At 32.9% G+C, this 12830-nt stretch overlaps 1 protein-coding gene across 8 annotated transcripts in view; it reads right to left on the bottom strand.

Annotated features, from left to right (window-relative positions):
* Positions 1-12830, bottom strand: part of EVI5 (ecotropic viral integration site 5) — a 307393-nt gene that overhangs the window by 116987 nt on the left and 177576 nt on the right. For all 8 annotated transcript variants that reach the window (XM_077120262.1, XM_077120264.1, XM_077120268.1 and 5 more), the window contains 2 exons: positions 7842-7988; positions 133-228 (listed from right to left, as the gene is read on the bottom strand). In XM_077120262.1, the coding sequence (XP_076976377.1) occupies positions 133-228; positions 7842-7988 (243 nt within the window). The remainder of the gene's footprint in view (positions 1-132; positions 229-7841; positions 7989-12830) is intronic.

The raw sequence follows: 12830 nt of genomic DNA, 5'->3' as shown, positions 1-12830 counted from the left end.
CTCAAACTTGGAAATGAAATATTGAATATAGAATCACAGTCATTAGGATGAAGATATAAAGCCATTGTTCAAGCATAGAAAGAGAAAACAGCACATTATTTTTACATATATTTTATAATTTTCATATTGTACCTGAATTTCAAGTTCGGCAATATGCTGTTGTAGTTCAGCCACAGCTGCAATGCTATCTGCTTCCCGGAGTCTCACAGCCATCACTTCTTCTTTGTTCTAGGGTGGCAAAAACAAAACAAAACAAAATAATAATAAACCACAAAAGATTGGTCACAAAACATAAACATGTGTAACCTGCCTCAAATTTAGAAATAACAAAAGACCCATGATGAGCTGAAAAGTAAAGTCGTTATCTCTTAAATTTGATATAAAATTAGGAATAAGGTATGGAACAGCATTCCATCTTTAAGTGATAAGAGACACTATATAAATAAATACTGATTTAAATGTTAAGATTAAATTTTTTACAATTAAAACTATTAAAACAACTGATGAGGAGGAACATCAGCACGATAGCAGATTAGGAAGTTCCAAATGTACATCCCACTATGGAAACATTGAAAAACAAGCAGAAACCATCAGAATCAATTGTTTCAAACTCTGGAAAACAGTCAAAGGTAAAAAATAATGAAGTGAACAATGAACCCAATGCTCCTTCATTAGTTTCAGTTGAATTGTATCAAAATGTACAGTAGAGGGTGCACAGGTGGTGCAGTGGTAGAATGCTCGCCTTCCATGTGGGAGACCTGGGATCAATTCCCAGACCATGTACACCCCCAAAAAAAGTGCAGTAGAGTAACTATAGGAGCAATTTACCTCACTGTGCCATAACATCACAATTTTTTAAAAACTGTTAACTTTAATAAAGTATAATAATTAAACCTTCAAATAAAAATTTATATTTATTTCAGTATCTCAGATATGATGGTGGTACTAAACTTCAAATAAACACTACTTTTAATACTGTGTCATTTGCCATATGGCCAGAACATATATTACCTGTTCCTAGAGAATGTGTATGCTGGTAAATGTTTAACAACTACTGTCAAGGGTGTGTGTCTGTGTGTGTACATGTACACAGATGTACATACATGTGCAAATAATTTTGTCTTAAGTGTTCTTAAAATTGATGTCAAGAATATATAGCAGAAAATGTATAAATATTAACACAATATACAATACCCATTATTGTAAATCAATACATTCTCACAGAATGCTTTCATTGATTTTGGCCAAATTCTTGTATCCACCAGCCACTTATGGTTGAAATGAATGAACAAGTAAAGTTTTGATATGAATATTGGTTGATATTTTTATTTATGTAGAGAGAAAATGAAAGCAAAAAAAATGGAAGATAGAATTTCACTCATTTGTCAATGATGTGAGCAACCTCTATGCTGAATAAGATAAATATTCAAAAAACATTTAATATTTCTGCGCTATTCACATGTAAAGAATGAAAATACAAAATAATTTTAAGTTTTAATCTGCATTAACATTTTCCTCATTACTTTCTTAAGAGCAGAGATCAGCAAACTTTTTCATAAAAGGCCAGATAGTAAATATTTTAGGCTTGTGGTTCATACAGTCTGTCACAACTACTCTATCTTTTGTTATAGTGCTAAAGCAGTCCTAGATAATACATAAACAAATGGGCAAGACTGTACTTCAATGAAACTTTAGCTATAAAATGGGCAGCAGACAGATTTGGGCCTATGGGATATAGTTTACCAATAGTAGGTCTAGACAATCAACAAACAAAAACTCAAGCCCTGATTTGTAGAGTTTAACAATTTATGTGATAGAAATACTCCTGTCATGACAGTTTTCAGGCTACCAACATACTATGACCAAATGCAAAGTTGAGAAGAAATGTGCAGTAATAGCATACCATTATACAGTATTTCCACCACACAGACACAATAGATAAAAAATTCAGTTATTGGATTTAGTTTGAAATGCTAGTGGCAAATGAAAGCGAGGGGTAAGGGGTAAGGTATGTATAACATTTTTTTCTCTATTGTCGTTTTATTTCTTTTTCTGTTGTCTTTTTATTTCTTTTTCTAAATCGATGCAAATGTTCTAAGAAATGATGAATATGTGATATTAAGAATTACTGATTATATATGTAGAATGGAATGATACCTTATTGTTTTGTTTGTTTGTTAATTTTTTTAATTAATAAAAAAAATTCAGTTATTGGAAGCCTTTATTAGCCAGCTCCAGCATACCACTGTGTTTATATTTAACAAAATTTAAATCTCATCCTGTCACTCCCTAGTTTGAAACACTTCAACCGTTCTCCATAGTTTTAGAAATAATGTCATAGGTCTTTTATCCATGCACCTAAGACCTTATATGGTTTGTTACCTTTTCACTGCTCTAGCTTCTTATCTTATCAGTATTTCTTATCATGCTCTCCATCCTACACTCCAGCTAGAATGAACTTCATTTAGTTGAAACAATCTGCTTTCTCACTTCTGTCTCTTCACACATCCTATTCTGTCTGGTGAACCCTCTACTGCTTTTCCTTAATTAACTCCTACATATGCTATGGTCTCAGCTGAGATATATTTCTCTGAACACTACCCTAACACTAAGCACACGTCAAGTATCCTGTACCTCCTCAATCACAGCACTCCTCACACTGCATTGCTCACAAGGTGTTTACTACTATGTATCCTTCTAGTAAGAATAAGCCCCTTGAGGACAGGAATCTCACCAATAGCCAGCACAACTTGCAACCATGTGAGTGAGACAGGATAAAAAGCATACCTTTTAGCCCCAATCAATCCATCACATGGCTGCAGCACTGGCCAATATCTTGACTGCAATGTCATGAGAGATTCTGAGTCAGAAATAGTTGTCTAAGCTACTTCCGAATCCTGATCCATAGAAACTGTGAGATATTAATGCTTATTGCTGTTCTAAACCACTAAGTTTTGAGGAAAATTCATTATACAGCAATAGTAACTAATATATTTATACTACATTAATTTGAGTTAACATTGTGTAAAATTAAGTCAATCAAGTAAAAACAAAAACAAAAAATTAAGGCAACAATTGTTCCCTAATATTCCCCTCTCCAATCTAATCATCCAGTCTTACTGGTTTAGATCTTGAATTGGCCTATTTCTTTCTAGCTCCACTGCTAACATTTTACCCAAGCTAGCATCTCTGTCCTGTATTATTACCTGATCTTCTCACATCAAGTTTCTTTCTAAACCCCTCAAATATATCGCCACACAAAGAGGCATGTGTGCGTATGTGTTGTTTTATTACATTAATTGCTGCGGATAAGAGCCACAAAAATGCTAAAATTAGTGGGTGAAACTTTTAAGGATAGTTACAGAGCCTCAAAGCATCTTTTCCAAAATATTAAGTAATTATTGTGGCAGTTTCAACATATGTACCCAAATTCTTTTAATTCTTTTCTCCCCAGAAGGTGGCAATTTAATTCCCTTCCTCTTAGGTTGTATATGGGACTCAGTAACTCACTTATAATGAACAGAGTATGGAGAGGAAATAGATGAACAGAGATTTGTAGTGGAGAAATCTGGCAGATTTAACCTAATCAAGTGATCAAGGTTAATATCACTAGTAATAAGACAAATCAATACCATGTGTCTCTTGATAAAAGGTGCTGTAAAAGGCACTTTACCTGTGCGGCATTATTCCCCTATAACCTTAGTCTAATCCAGAGAAAACATCAGATAAACCCAAACTGAGGGATATTCTACAAATTATCTGACCAGTACTCTTCAACAGTTAAGGTAATGAAAGATAAGAAAACACCAAGGGATATGTCACAGATTGGAGGAGAATAAGGAATCACAATGAGACAATGTGGGAAAATTCAAGTAGTTTGCATTTTAGTAATGATATTTCACCAATATTCATTTCTAGAATTTGATAAATGCGCCCTGAGGGAAATAAATGTTAAATTAGATAGAGGGTATCATATTTGCCATTTTACTGTAAATATAAAATTATTTCAAACTAAAAACAAAAATTAAAAAGAAAGAAAGAAAGAAAAAGAAACAAATACAGCAAAACAGGAAAAAATACATTACATTACTTTGCTTTTCTAAAACCTTTAAATGGCTTCCCACAGCACTTAACAGCAAATTCAAACCCCTCACCATACACTACAAGGATCTACACGGTAAGAAGAGGAATCTTAGCTATCTCCCTGGCTTTATTTCATTCCGTTTTTCATTATATACCAGTATCAGCAATCAAGTTCTTTCCTGCTTTGGGGCCTTGAACTCTGTGGTGGTTTTCATGCAAGGACCTTTTCCTGGCTCTTCTATGGCCTGGTTATTTCTCATTCTTCAGGTTCCATCTCAGATACTACCTCCAGGCACTTGATGCAAATTAGCACCTCCTCAACTTCTCAATCTATAAAATATCATCATACATCTCTTTCCTAGCATTCATTCTAATTAGTAATGATCTTATTTTTTACTTATTGTCTCACTAAACATTATGTCCACTTTCTTCACTACAGTATTTTCAATCCTACAAGGTTAGCTAACAAATAGAAGATGCTAAAATATTTAAGAAATAAATAATTAAAGGCCATCAGTCCTTGAAGTTTCATAATCTAACCTCCTCCCATCCTTGTGTGAGAGTCACTGTCCTAGAATATGCAAATAAACTTCTATTAAGATGAATTGAGGGTTGGCTATACACATTGTAAGCAACACAGGGAAGAAACAGTCACTGATGGTCAAAGTACAAAATGGTACAATTATTGCCAAGGAAGGCAATTTGACAAACTATGAAAAGTACAAATGCTATTTACTCTCTGATACAGCAATAAAAAATACAGGAATTTATCCTATGGGAATGTATAGATACCACTATGCATCTCAAACTATCTATGTACAACACTGTCTGCTATACATTGCTTGCAGTAGCAAAACACCAGAAACAACAAAAGTGACCCAATTAGGGCCTAATAAAATGAACTATGGTACCTCCAAAAAAAACAATGTACCTTGGGAATGAATGTGAAGACTCTTCAAGCACTAACAACATGTTGTTATTGAAAGCGCTTTAAAACATGTTGAACGAAAAAAATATAAGTATATATAATACTATGTTACCTTTTGGGTAAGAAAATAAAAAGAAAAATGATTTAAATTTACATTTAGGTAGATACTAACAAGTAAAAGTATCTACCTAAAAGAAACTCTGAAAGGATATATTAAAAAAAAAAGCAGTTATGTGACAAAAGAAAAGGAGGGGTATGTGGTAGGTATTGTAGGGGATGGTAGAGGATAGAACGGGACAGATGGGGACAGAGGTAAAAGCAATACTTTGTTTAAAAAATAAAAGCATTATGAGAAAATGTAAATGTAGTAGATGTTAACATTTATATTAAATATAAGCAACAAGTTTAATTTCTTCCTATCATTATTTGCTATATGCTTAATACTATAATCATAGTAAAATAATATCATCATAGTAAAAACTGATATGGGATTTTATTTAATTTTTAATTGTTTATTAATACCCCTTGAAGTATGTTACAGATGCTGAGTTTGATCTCTTACTCTGTGTTAGTCATATATATTTTTTATATATGACTTAATTCCAGATTAAGGAATAGGGAGTAGGTGGGTTTTGGAATTTCAGATTCTTTAGCTATTTGTAAAGTAAAACAATGTGTAAACCACATATTAGTATAGTAATTTGTTAGCTATTTGTAAAATAATAAGATGTGTAAACTACATATTAGTTTTATCTTTCTGTTTGGGGCAGTATCCATAAATGAAACAGTAATATTTCCATAGTAAAGTATAAGTATTTACACCAAGTGGGATAAACAAAAATTATAAATGGCTTTACGTCAATTCAAACCAAGTTTTATCTCCAAATGAATCTGTGTAAAACTTAAGAAAAAACTCTGTGTCATATGGTTAGGATTTTAAAGCTGGAGATCAAACACTTGTACTTAAATTGCACTGCTGCACATTTCATCTTTAAGTGAGAACATTCAAATTCAGTTGAGGGAAGAAAATAACTAATATTTAAAACAATATTCTGACATTCACATAAGTGAAAAATAGATGAATAATTTATTTTAAATGAATAATTATCAAGAAATCAGAAGCAACAGTCATGTAATGCTAAATAAAAATGAATCAGATTCGGGTGCATGGGTAGTTCAGTGGTTAGAATGCCTGCCTTTCATGTGGGAGACCCGGGTTTGATTACCAAACCATGCACAATATATATATATAAAATTCAAGGTCCCGTTTGCTCCTAAATTGTTCCAACACAATAAGGTAGAATACATACATACAGAATGTACAAGGTGTTAGGGTGACAACACATTGGTTAATCTCAAAATCTGCAAAAGCTATTATAAAAGACTGACTGAATCAATATATTGGTTAAAAATATATATGACTTAAACACAGGGTAAGAGATCAGAGTCAGCATCTATTTCATACTTCATAGGGGTATTAACAAAGAATTAAAAATTAAATAAAATCCCACATCAGTTTTTGAAATGCTTTAACATTCTGAATCTGTCCATTACTTAGACAAATTAAGAAAAGAAAATAATTCTCTTCATCAGAAATCTCTCTAAATAGTTATTTTCAAAGAATTACTGTATTTGGATGAACAGCTAAGGTATTTGAAGAGCCATATTAAATCCAATAACAGTTATCCAAATATGTTTAAGGACAACTTACAACAACAGTTTTTATTTCTCTATTAAGCAGTAAGTCAGCACAGAAAATATGGCATCATAGAAACTCAATCAGACACTGGTATGAAATCAAACTGATATAACCTCATTTCATATCATTTTAGTTTTAAACTAGCATAGCCGTATTTCTCACAAAGGACTACTCTTAAGCAGTATAAATTTCAGTACTGCCTACAGATTTCTGCCAGCGCAAATTGTAACATCCATACATATTTATTAGGATGTAATTTCATCTCTGGATTTCAGTGACACTGATAAACCACTCAAGCTTCACTCTTGGTTTTTAATGACACCAGAACAAGTTGATGGAATTACAGCTTTATATGTGCCATTGAAAGTTTTATTTCTTATCACAGAATAATGTGATTGGAATCCTTAAAGGGCATCGTTCCTCTTATCTCACCATGGAAAGGTGGACCTCTAGTTTATTTTTTAAATTCTATAACACATCCTAAGTAATCCATTCTAATGTTCAAAAGTACAGTTATCTCTTTAGTTATTTCTTTCTATCTCATACATACACATACATATACACACAAACGTATACCCTGCTATGCTAATAAACTGCTATGTTATCATTTATTTCAGGAAAAAAGTACTTGCATTTAAATACTTTAGCTGCTTTATGAATCCAAACAAAACTTTATAAAAAAAAGAAACAGAAAAACTGATTAAAAGAATAAAGGGAAATATATTTACTTTTCCATTCCAGTAGTACACACATCTCTTTAGCTCACTACTCTATCTAGAAAACATCAATATTAACCGTTCACTAAAAAGGTAGCAATCAAAGCTGAGGAGTTAAACCTTCTAACGTACTTGCCTTTTTGGCTGAAACATTAAAACCTCCGGTTTTAAAGGGCTACATGTCAAAAGAAAAATTGTAAAAAGATACTACTAAATACTAATGCAGTATTTAAGGTAACCAAGTGAATGAAATAGAGATTTCCTAGATGAAACCCACTCAGAACAATATGACCTGACCTGACCTGGTCCAAAAGCAACTACCAATCCTTTTTTTTCTCCTTTTTAATATAAATTAACAATAAAACAAAAAAATTATAATATTAACAAGAATAAACTAGCTTGTGCACATATTTACCTTGCATTCAATCTCTGCTTGTTTGCGCTTCGCTTCACTTAGTTGAGTAAGTAGTCCTTTGTTCTGTGCAGAAAGATACTGCATCTTCTCCTGTAGAGTGGTCACCTCTTGCTCTGCTCTTCGAAGATGGTTACTATTGATCTGGTTCTAATAATTAAAAATATAAATACTCAGACTATAGCTTAAAGGTCTGAAAATTTCTATAAATGTTTACCTATTCATATTATGCCTTAACAACATTATTAAAAAATTATTAGTCACAGGTTGATCTTACTCAACAAATAGTTAAATAAAAAAATAATAAAGAGGCAATACTGCTTTAAAAATCAAATAATCCAATGGAATACAAAAGGTTCATATTAGAAACTAATTACAGCTCAATTTACCTCTTATGTAATAAATTAACCTATAAACTATAATGATGTATACATACAACTTGGAAGGTATACATTTCTGAAATAAGCAATGGGGTTATAAGATGGTTAGATGCAGGAATATGATGGATTTAATTTTCAGTTTCCAAAAGGAAGCAGAAACTGACCCAACGATACTGTCACCATTTAATGGACAGCAAACTCCTTGATGTCACAAAGTATGTCATGTGTACTTATATATCCCTCCAATGTCTATCTATCACAGCATCTTTTTATGTAACATGGATTGGTTTTGAGTTCTGACTTTGGTATTTAGTGATTGAGCAAACTACTTAATATCTCTGACTCTCCATTTTCTCATTTCAAAAAGTACCCTTGCAACTATTAGGGTACAAGGGCAGTGCAATTGTAGAATTTTCACCTGCCACATGGGAGAGATGGGTTTGATTCCCAACCTGTGCATTTCCTAGCCACCCCCCCACCCCCAAATTCAACAAATGGTACTGCAATAATGGGGTAGTCACATGGAAAAAGAATGAAATGTGACCCCTACCATATAGTATACAAAAAAAGAGAAAAATATATGAGCTATTTCTCATTTGTTGACTTCAGAATTAAATGAAATAATACATGTATAGAAGGGCGTAAAATTTTGTAAAAACTCGTTAAATGTTAGCTGCTCATTAGAATAGTAGGACATGATAAAAAAAAAACAAACCTTGAATTGACTGATATGAGGTAACTTTCCCATAAAAAGTTTTCCCATTCAGGCTAGACACAGCCTGAATTCTTTCCCCCAATATCACTTTATCAGGGGTCTGAAAAAACAATAGGGACTTTCATAACCAAACACAGTAAAATCTGATCCTCATTTAACAGCTATCCATGCTTGCCCAAGTTAGTTAGTCCCACCAAACTACAGCTCATGGGAAAAAAGTGGATATTACTACTTGCTTTCAAGGTTGTTATGAGGATATGAGAAAAGGAGACTCACACAATGCCTGAAATTTAACAGGTTGTTTATATGTTCAGTTGTTACTATTATTATATCTACTCCATCTCAATTTATGAAAATGACAATGCCACCAGTTACAGGGAAAACATCTAGATCATCTGATAGATTTAAAGTTTAAAACTTTCTACCATTTCTGAGTTTCTTCAACTTTACTTTTATTTATTTTCTTGGCTCACAAAACAAAGGTCTCCTTTCTCATATTAGCTTTTAACTATAGTGCTCTACTTTGTCCAGGTCTTCCCCCAATCCTTGCTCTTCTTTCTCACTTTCATTTAATGATACTGCTCAAATACAGAATTAAGAATAAATCTTAGCACAGTATTCAAAATAAATCAATGAACAACAACCTCTTTTTGCTGTCTTACCTCCACCATTAAAACAAATCACTATACTTCAGAAGGACCACTTCAAATAGGCTGTACAGAATTTCCATAGATAAAACCCCTGTACCCCTGAACCTAAGTACATGATACAAAATTACAAACACTCAAACATAAACAAAACCCAAGAACTGACCATGAGTGAGAATCAGTAGACAAAACAGACATGAATAGAATCCTCAAGAACTCAAGATAATAAAATGATATAAGGTCCATAAAACAAGCATGTTACAATTATTAAAGACAGAAAAGGAGGACGCAAAACCACAAGCAAGACTACGTCACTGTCAAAAAAGATTTGGCAATTCCCAGTCCATGCACTTCCAAAAAGCAAACACGCAAAAAAGATTTGGCAAGTTGAAAATAATCAAAATTTCTAGAAGTTAATAATATAGCTATGGATATTAAAAATTCAATGAAAGGTTAAATAGAAAGTTAGATAACTGAAGAAAGCAATGGTATTCCAGAAGAGATCAAGAGATATAGAAAAAAGAATATTGGCTCCCTAATAGGGGTTGCAGGATAAAATGGAAAAAAAGAAAGGTTAGATTTGATGGTCTAAAGGATGATGATGGTTGAAAACTTTTCACAATTGGGGGAAAAAAACACCTAGGAATCTACGGTTTAAGAAGTATGGTTGGCCCCAAACAGGATAAAAATAAAAATAATTGCTCACTGAGCTATATCACAAAACTTAGAATACTAAAGAAAAGAAGGCAAATCAAGGGAAAGACATTATTTCAGGAGACATCTCAACAGCAAAAATTTGTCATGCTTAAAAAGATAAACTTCATCCAACAATACTGTACTCAGCTAGACTATAGTACCAAAGTGAGAGAAAAGTAACTATTTTAAGACAATAAGAGAGATTGTTTATAATTTAGGACAGAAACCAGAAAGAAATGGTCAACTAAAAGTACGAATGGAGAGCAAAAAAGTTGGCAAATGAGGTCAAATTGAAATGACAATAATACCTACTCAGAAGATGTTAAGATGAAAGAAAAGCACATGAAGCTCTTCTAAGGAAGGCCCTTGTACTTTTTAGAAGGAAAATTGAGATAATGACTAACATTAGACTTTGTTCAGTCAGGTAACCATTTTTAATTTTTCTCAGGTAAAAATAAGAGAGGATAGAAATGGAATTATAAAAGTCAAGCCAGAAGAGAGAAAGGGAAAGAAAAGCAATCAATCCAATAAAAAGCAGAAAAGGAAGAAAAAATATAAGGAAAAACCCAGAGAAATATAAAGGACAAAATAAAATAATTCCAAATACACAATCATGACTTCTGATTTCTATTCAGGTAAGTAGAAAGCTAGAAAGGACATCACTCCTACTTTTTAAATTAAAAAAAAAAGTCAAATTCTAAGTTCATGACTTTTGTTGAATCCAGAGTTCACAGGACAACTGACTATGCCAAATTCAAAGGAGAGACGTGATTTTCTTGGGAGTGAGGGAATGAGATGTGAGCAATTGTTCTAGGGTTAGAGGCCATCAGATGCTGTTAAGAATAATTCAGCTGGAATAAATACTGAATTACCAGAGGTCAAATACAGGCTGCATCATGTAGGCTGAAGAGTATGGAGCTTTCAGGGGCCTCAGATATAGGAAACTTTATAATTCTTGCACACTTTTTCTCCAGGGACCTCAACAAGTACACCCCCCCCCCCCCAAAAAAAAAAGATTGATGAAAATCTTGAGAAAACAACACAATGGAGCAGACCTGAGGGAAGGGAATAGCAATTAGCCACTTTTGGTAGGACACTAAACCTTACTTGTCTCCTCTGGGAAAAAAAGCTTTAATCTGCAGGGTGTAGGGTACAAACCCAGTTGTCCTTGGGGTACCAGTGAAAAGACATCGTACTTAAGGGGAGGGGCAGGACCATTTTTTGGGCCCAAGACCACAGCTGAGGGGAGGGCAGATCCAGGACATAAGGACAAACACCCCAGACCCAGGACATAATGTTGGCCTAAGCCCAGGCTTTATTAGAAGAAAACGGAATGCTCGTGGCTCCTCCAGCTCCCTGTAACAGAAAAGAATGGAATTCTACTGGAGGGAGACCTTCCCTCACGTGCCACAAAATGAATACCTTGCCTATGGTGCACTGGCAACCACAGAAAGAACAAATCTCAAATAATATAATTTGAAGTTAGCTCTGATTAAAGATGTATATTATAAATCCTAGAGCAACCATTAATATTTTTCAAAGAGGTATAAATAAATAAATATATCATGGAGACAAAAGGGAATCATAATAAATGCTCAATAAACTCAAGAGAAGGTGCAAAAAGATTTAAAAAAATTAAGAATAGATGGAAAAAATAGAAAATAGCTAGTCAGGTGTAGATATTAATTGAAACATATCATAGTCACAAAATAAGGAACAAACAGCTAAAAGAGACTGAGAGACTATTTAACAAAATAGTTTATTGAGATATATTTCACATAACACAAAATTCAACTATTTGAAATGTACAGTTCAGTGGTTTTAGCATATTTACAGGGTTGTGCAATTAGATTTTTAATTAAAGAAGTTGTGGGTTTATAGAAAAATCATGTATAAAATACAGGGTTCCCATATACCACCCTATTTTTAATACCCTGCATTAGTGTAGTATATTTTTTTATAATTGATGATAGCATGTTTTTATAGTTATACTATTAACTATATAGTCCATGGTTTACATTATGGTTCACTGTGTTGCACTGTCTTATGGATTTTTTTAAATGTTTATTCTAGTAACATATATACAGCCTGAAATCTCCCCTTTTAACCACATTCAAATACATAATTCAGTGTTGTTAATTATATTCACACTGTTGTGTTACCATTACACCATCCATTACCAAAACTTTTCCATCATCCCAAATAGAAACTCTGTAAAATTTAAGATTTAACTCCTTTCAGATTGGATTTTTAAAAATCTTCACCTGTATGCTGTTTATCAAGATATAAACACACAGGTTGAAAATAAAAGGATAGAAAAAGATACATAGGGCAAATATTAAATGAGACAGCTTGGAGAACTGTATTAAGACAAAAAGCATCCTCAAGAATAATGATAATCAATAATGCTAATATTCATTACATCAGGAAAATATAGTAATTCGAAATTTGTATGCCTCCACCCAAAAGGGGCTCATAATATATTAGGCCAAAAACACCTATCAGAATGCCAAGGAGAAATTAATACATTCACAATCACAATGGGAGATATTAA

Source organism: Tamandua tetradactyla, chromosome 11 (genome assembly GCF_023851605.1).
Source record: "Tamandua tetradactyla isolate mTamTet1 chromosome 11, mTamTet1.pri, whole genome shotgun sequence".
Taxonomy (NCBI): domain Eukaryota; kingdom Metazoa; phylum Chordata; class Mammalia; order Pilosa; family Myrmecophagidae; genus Tamandua; species Tamandua tetradactyla.
The sequence above is the reverse complement of the archived record's forward strand: the minus strand, read 5'-3'. Positions and strand labels throughout refer to the sequence as shown.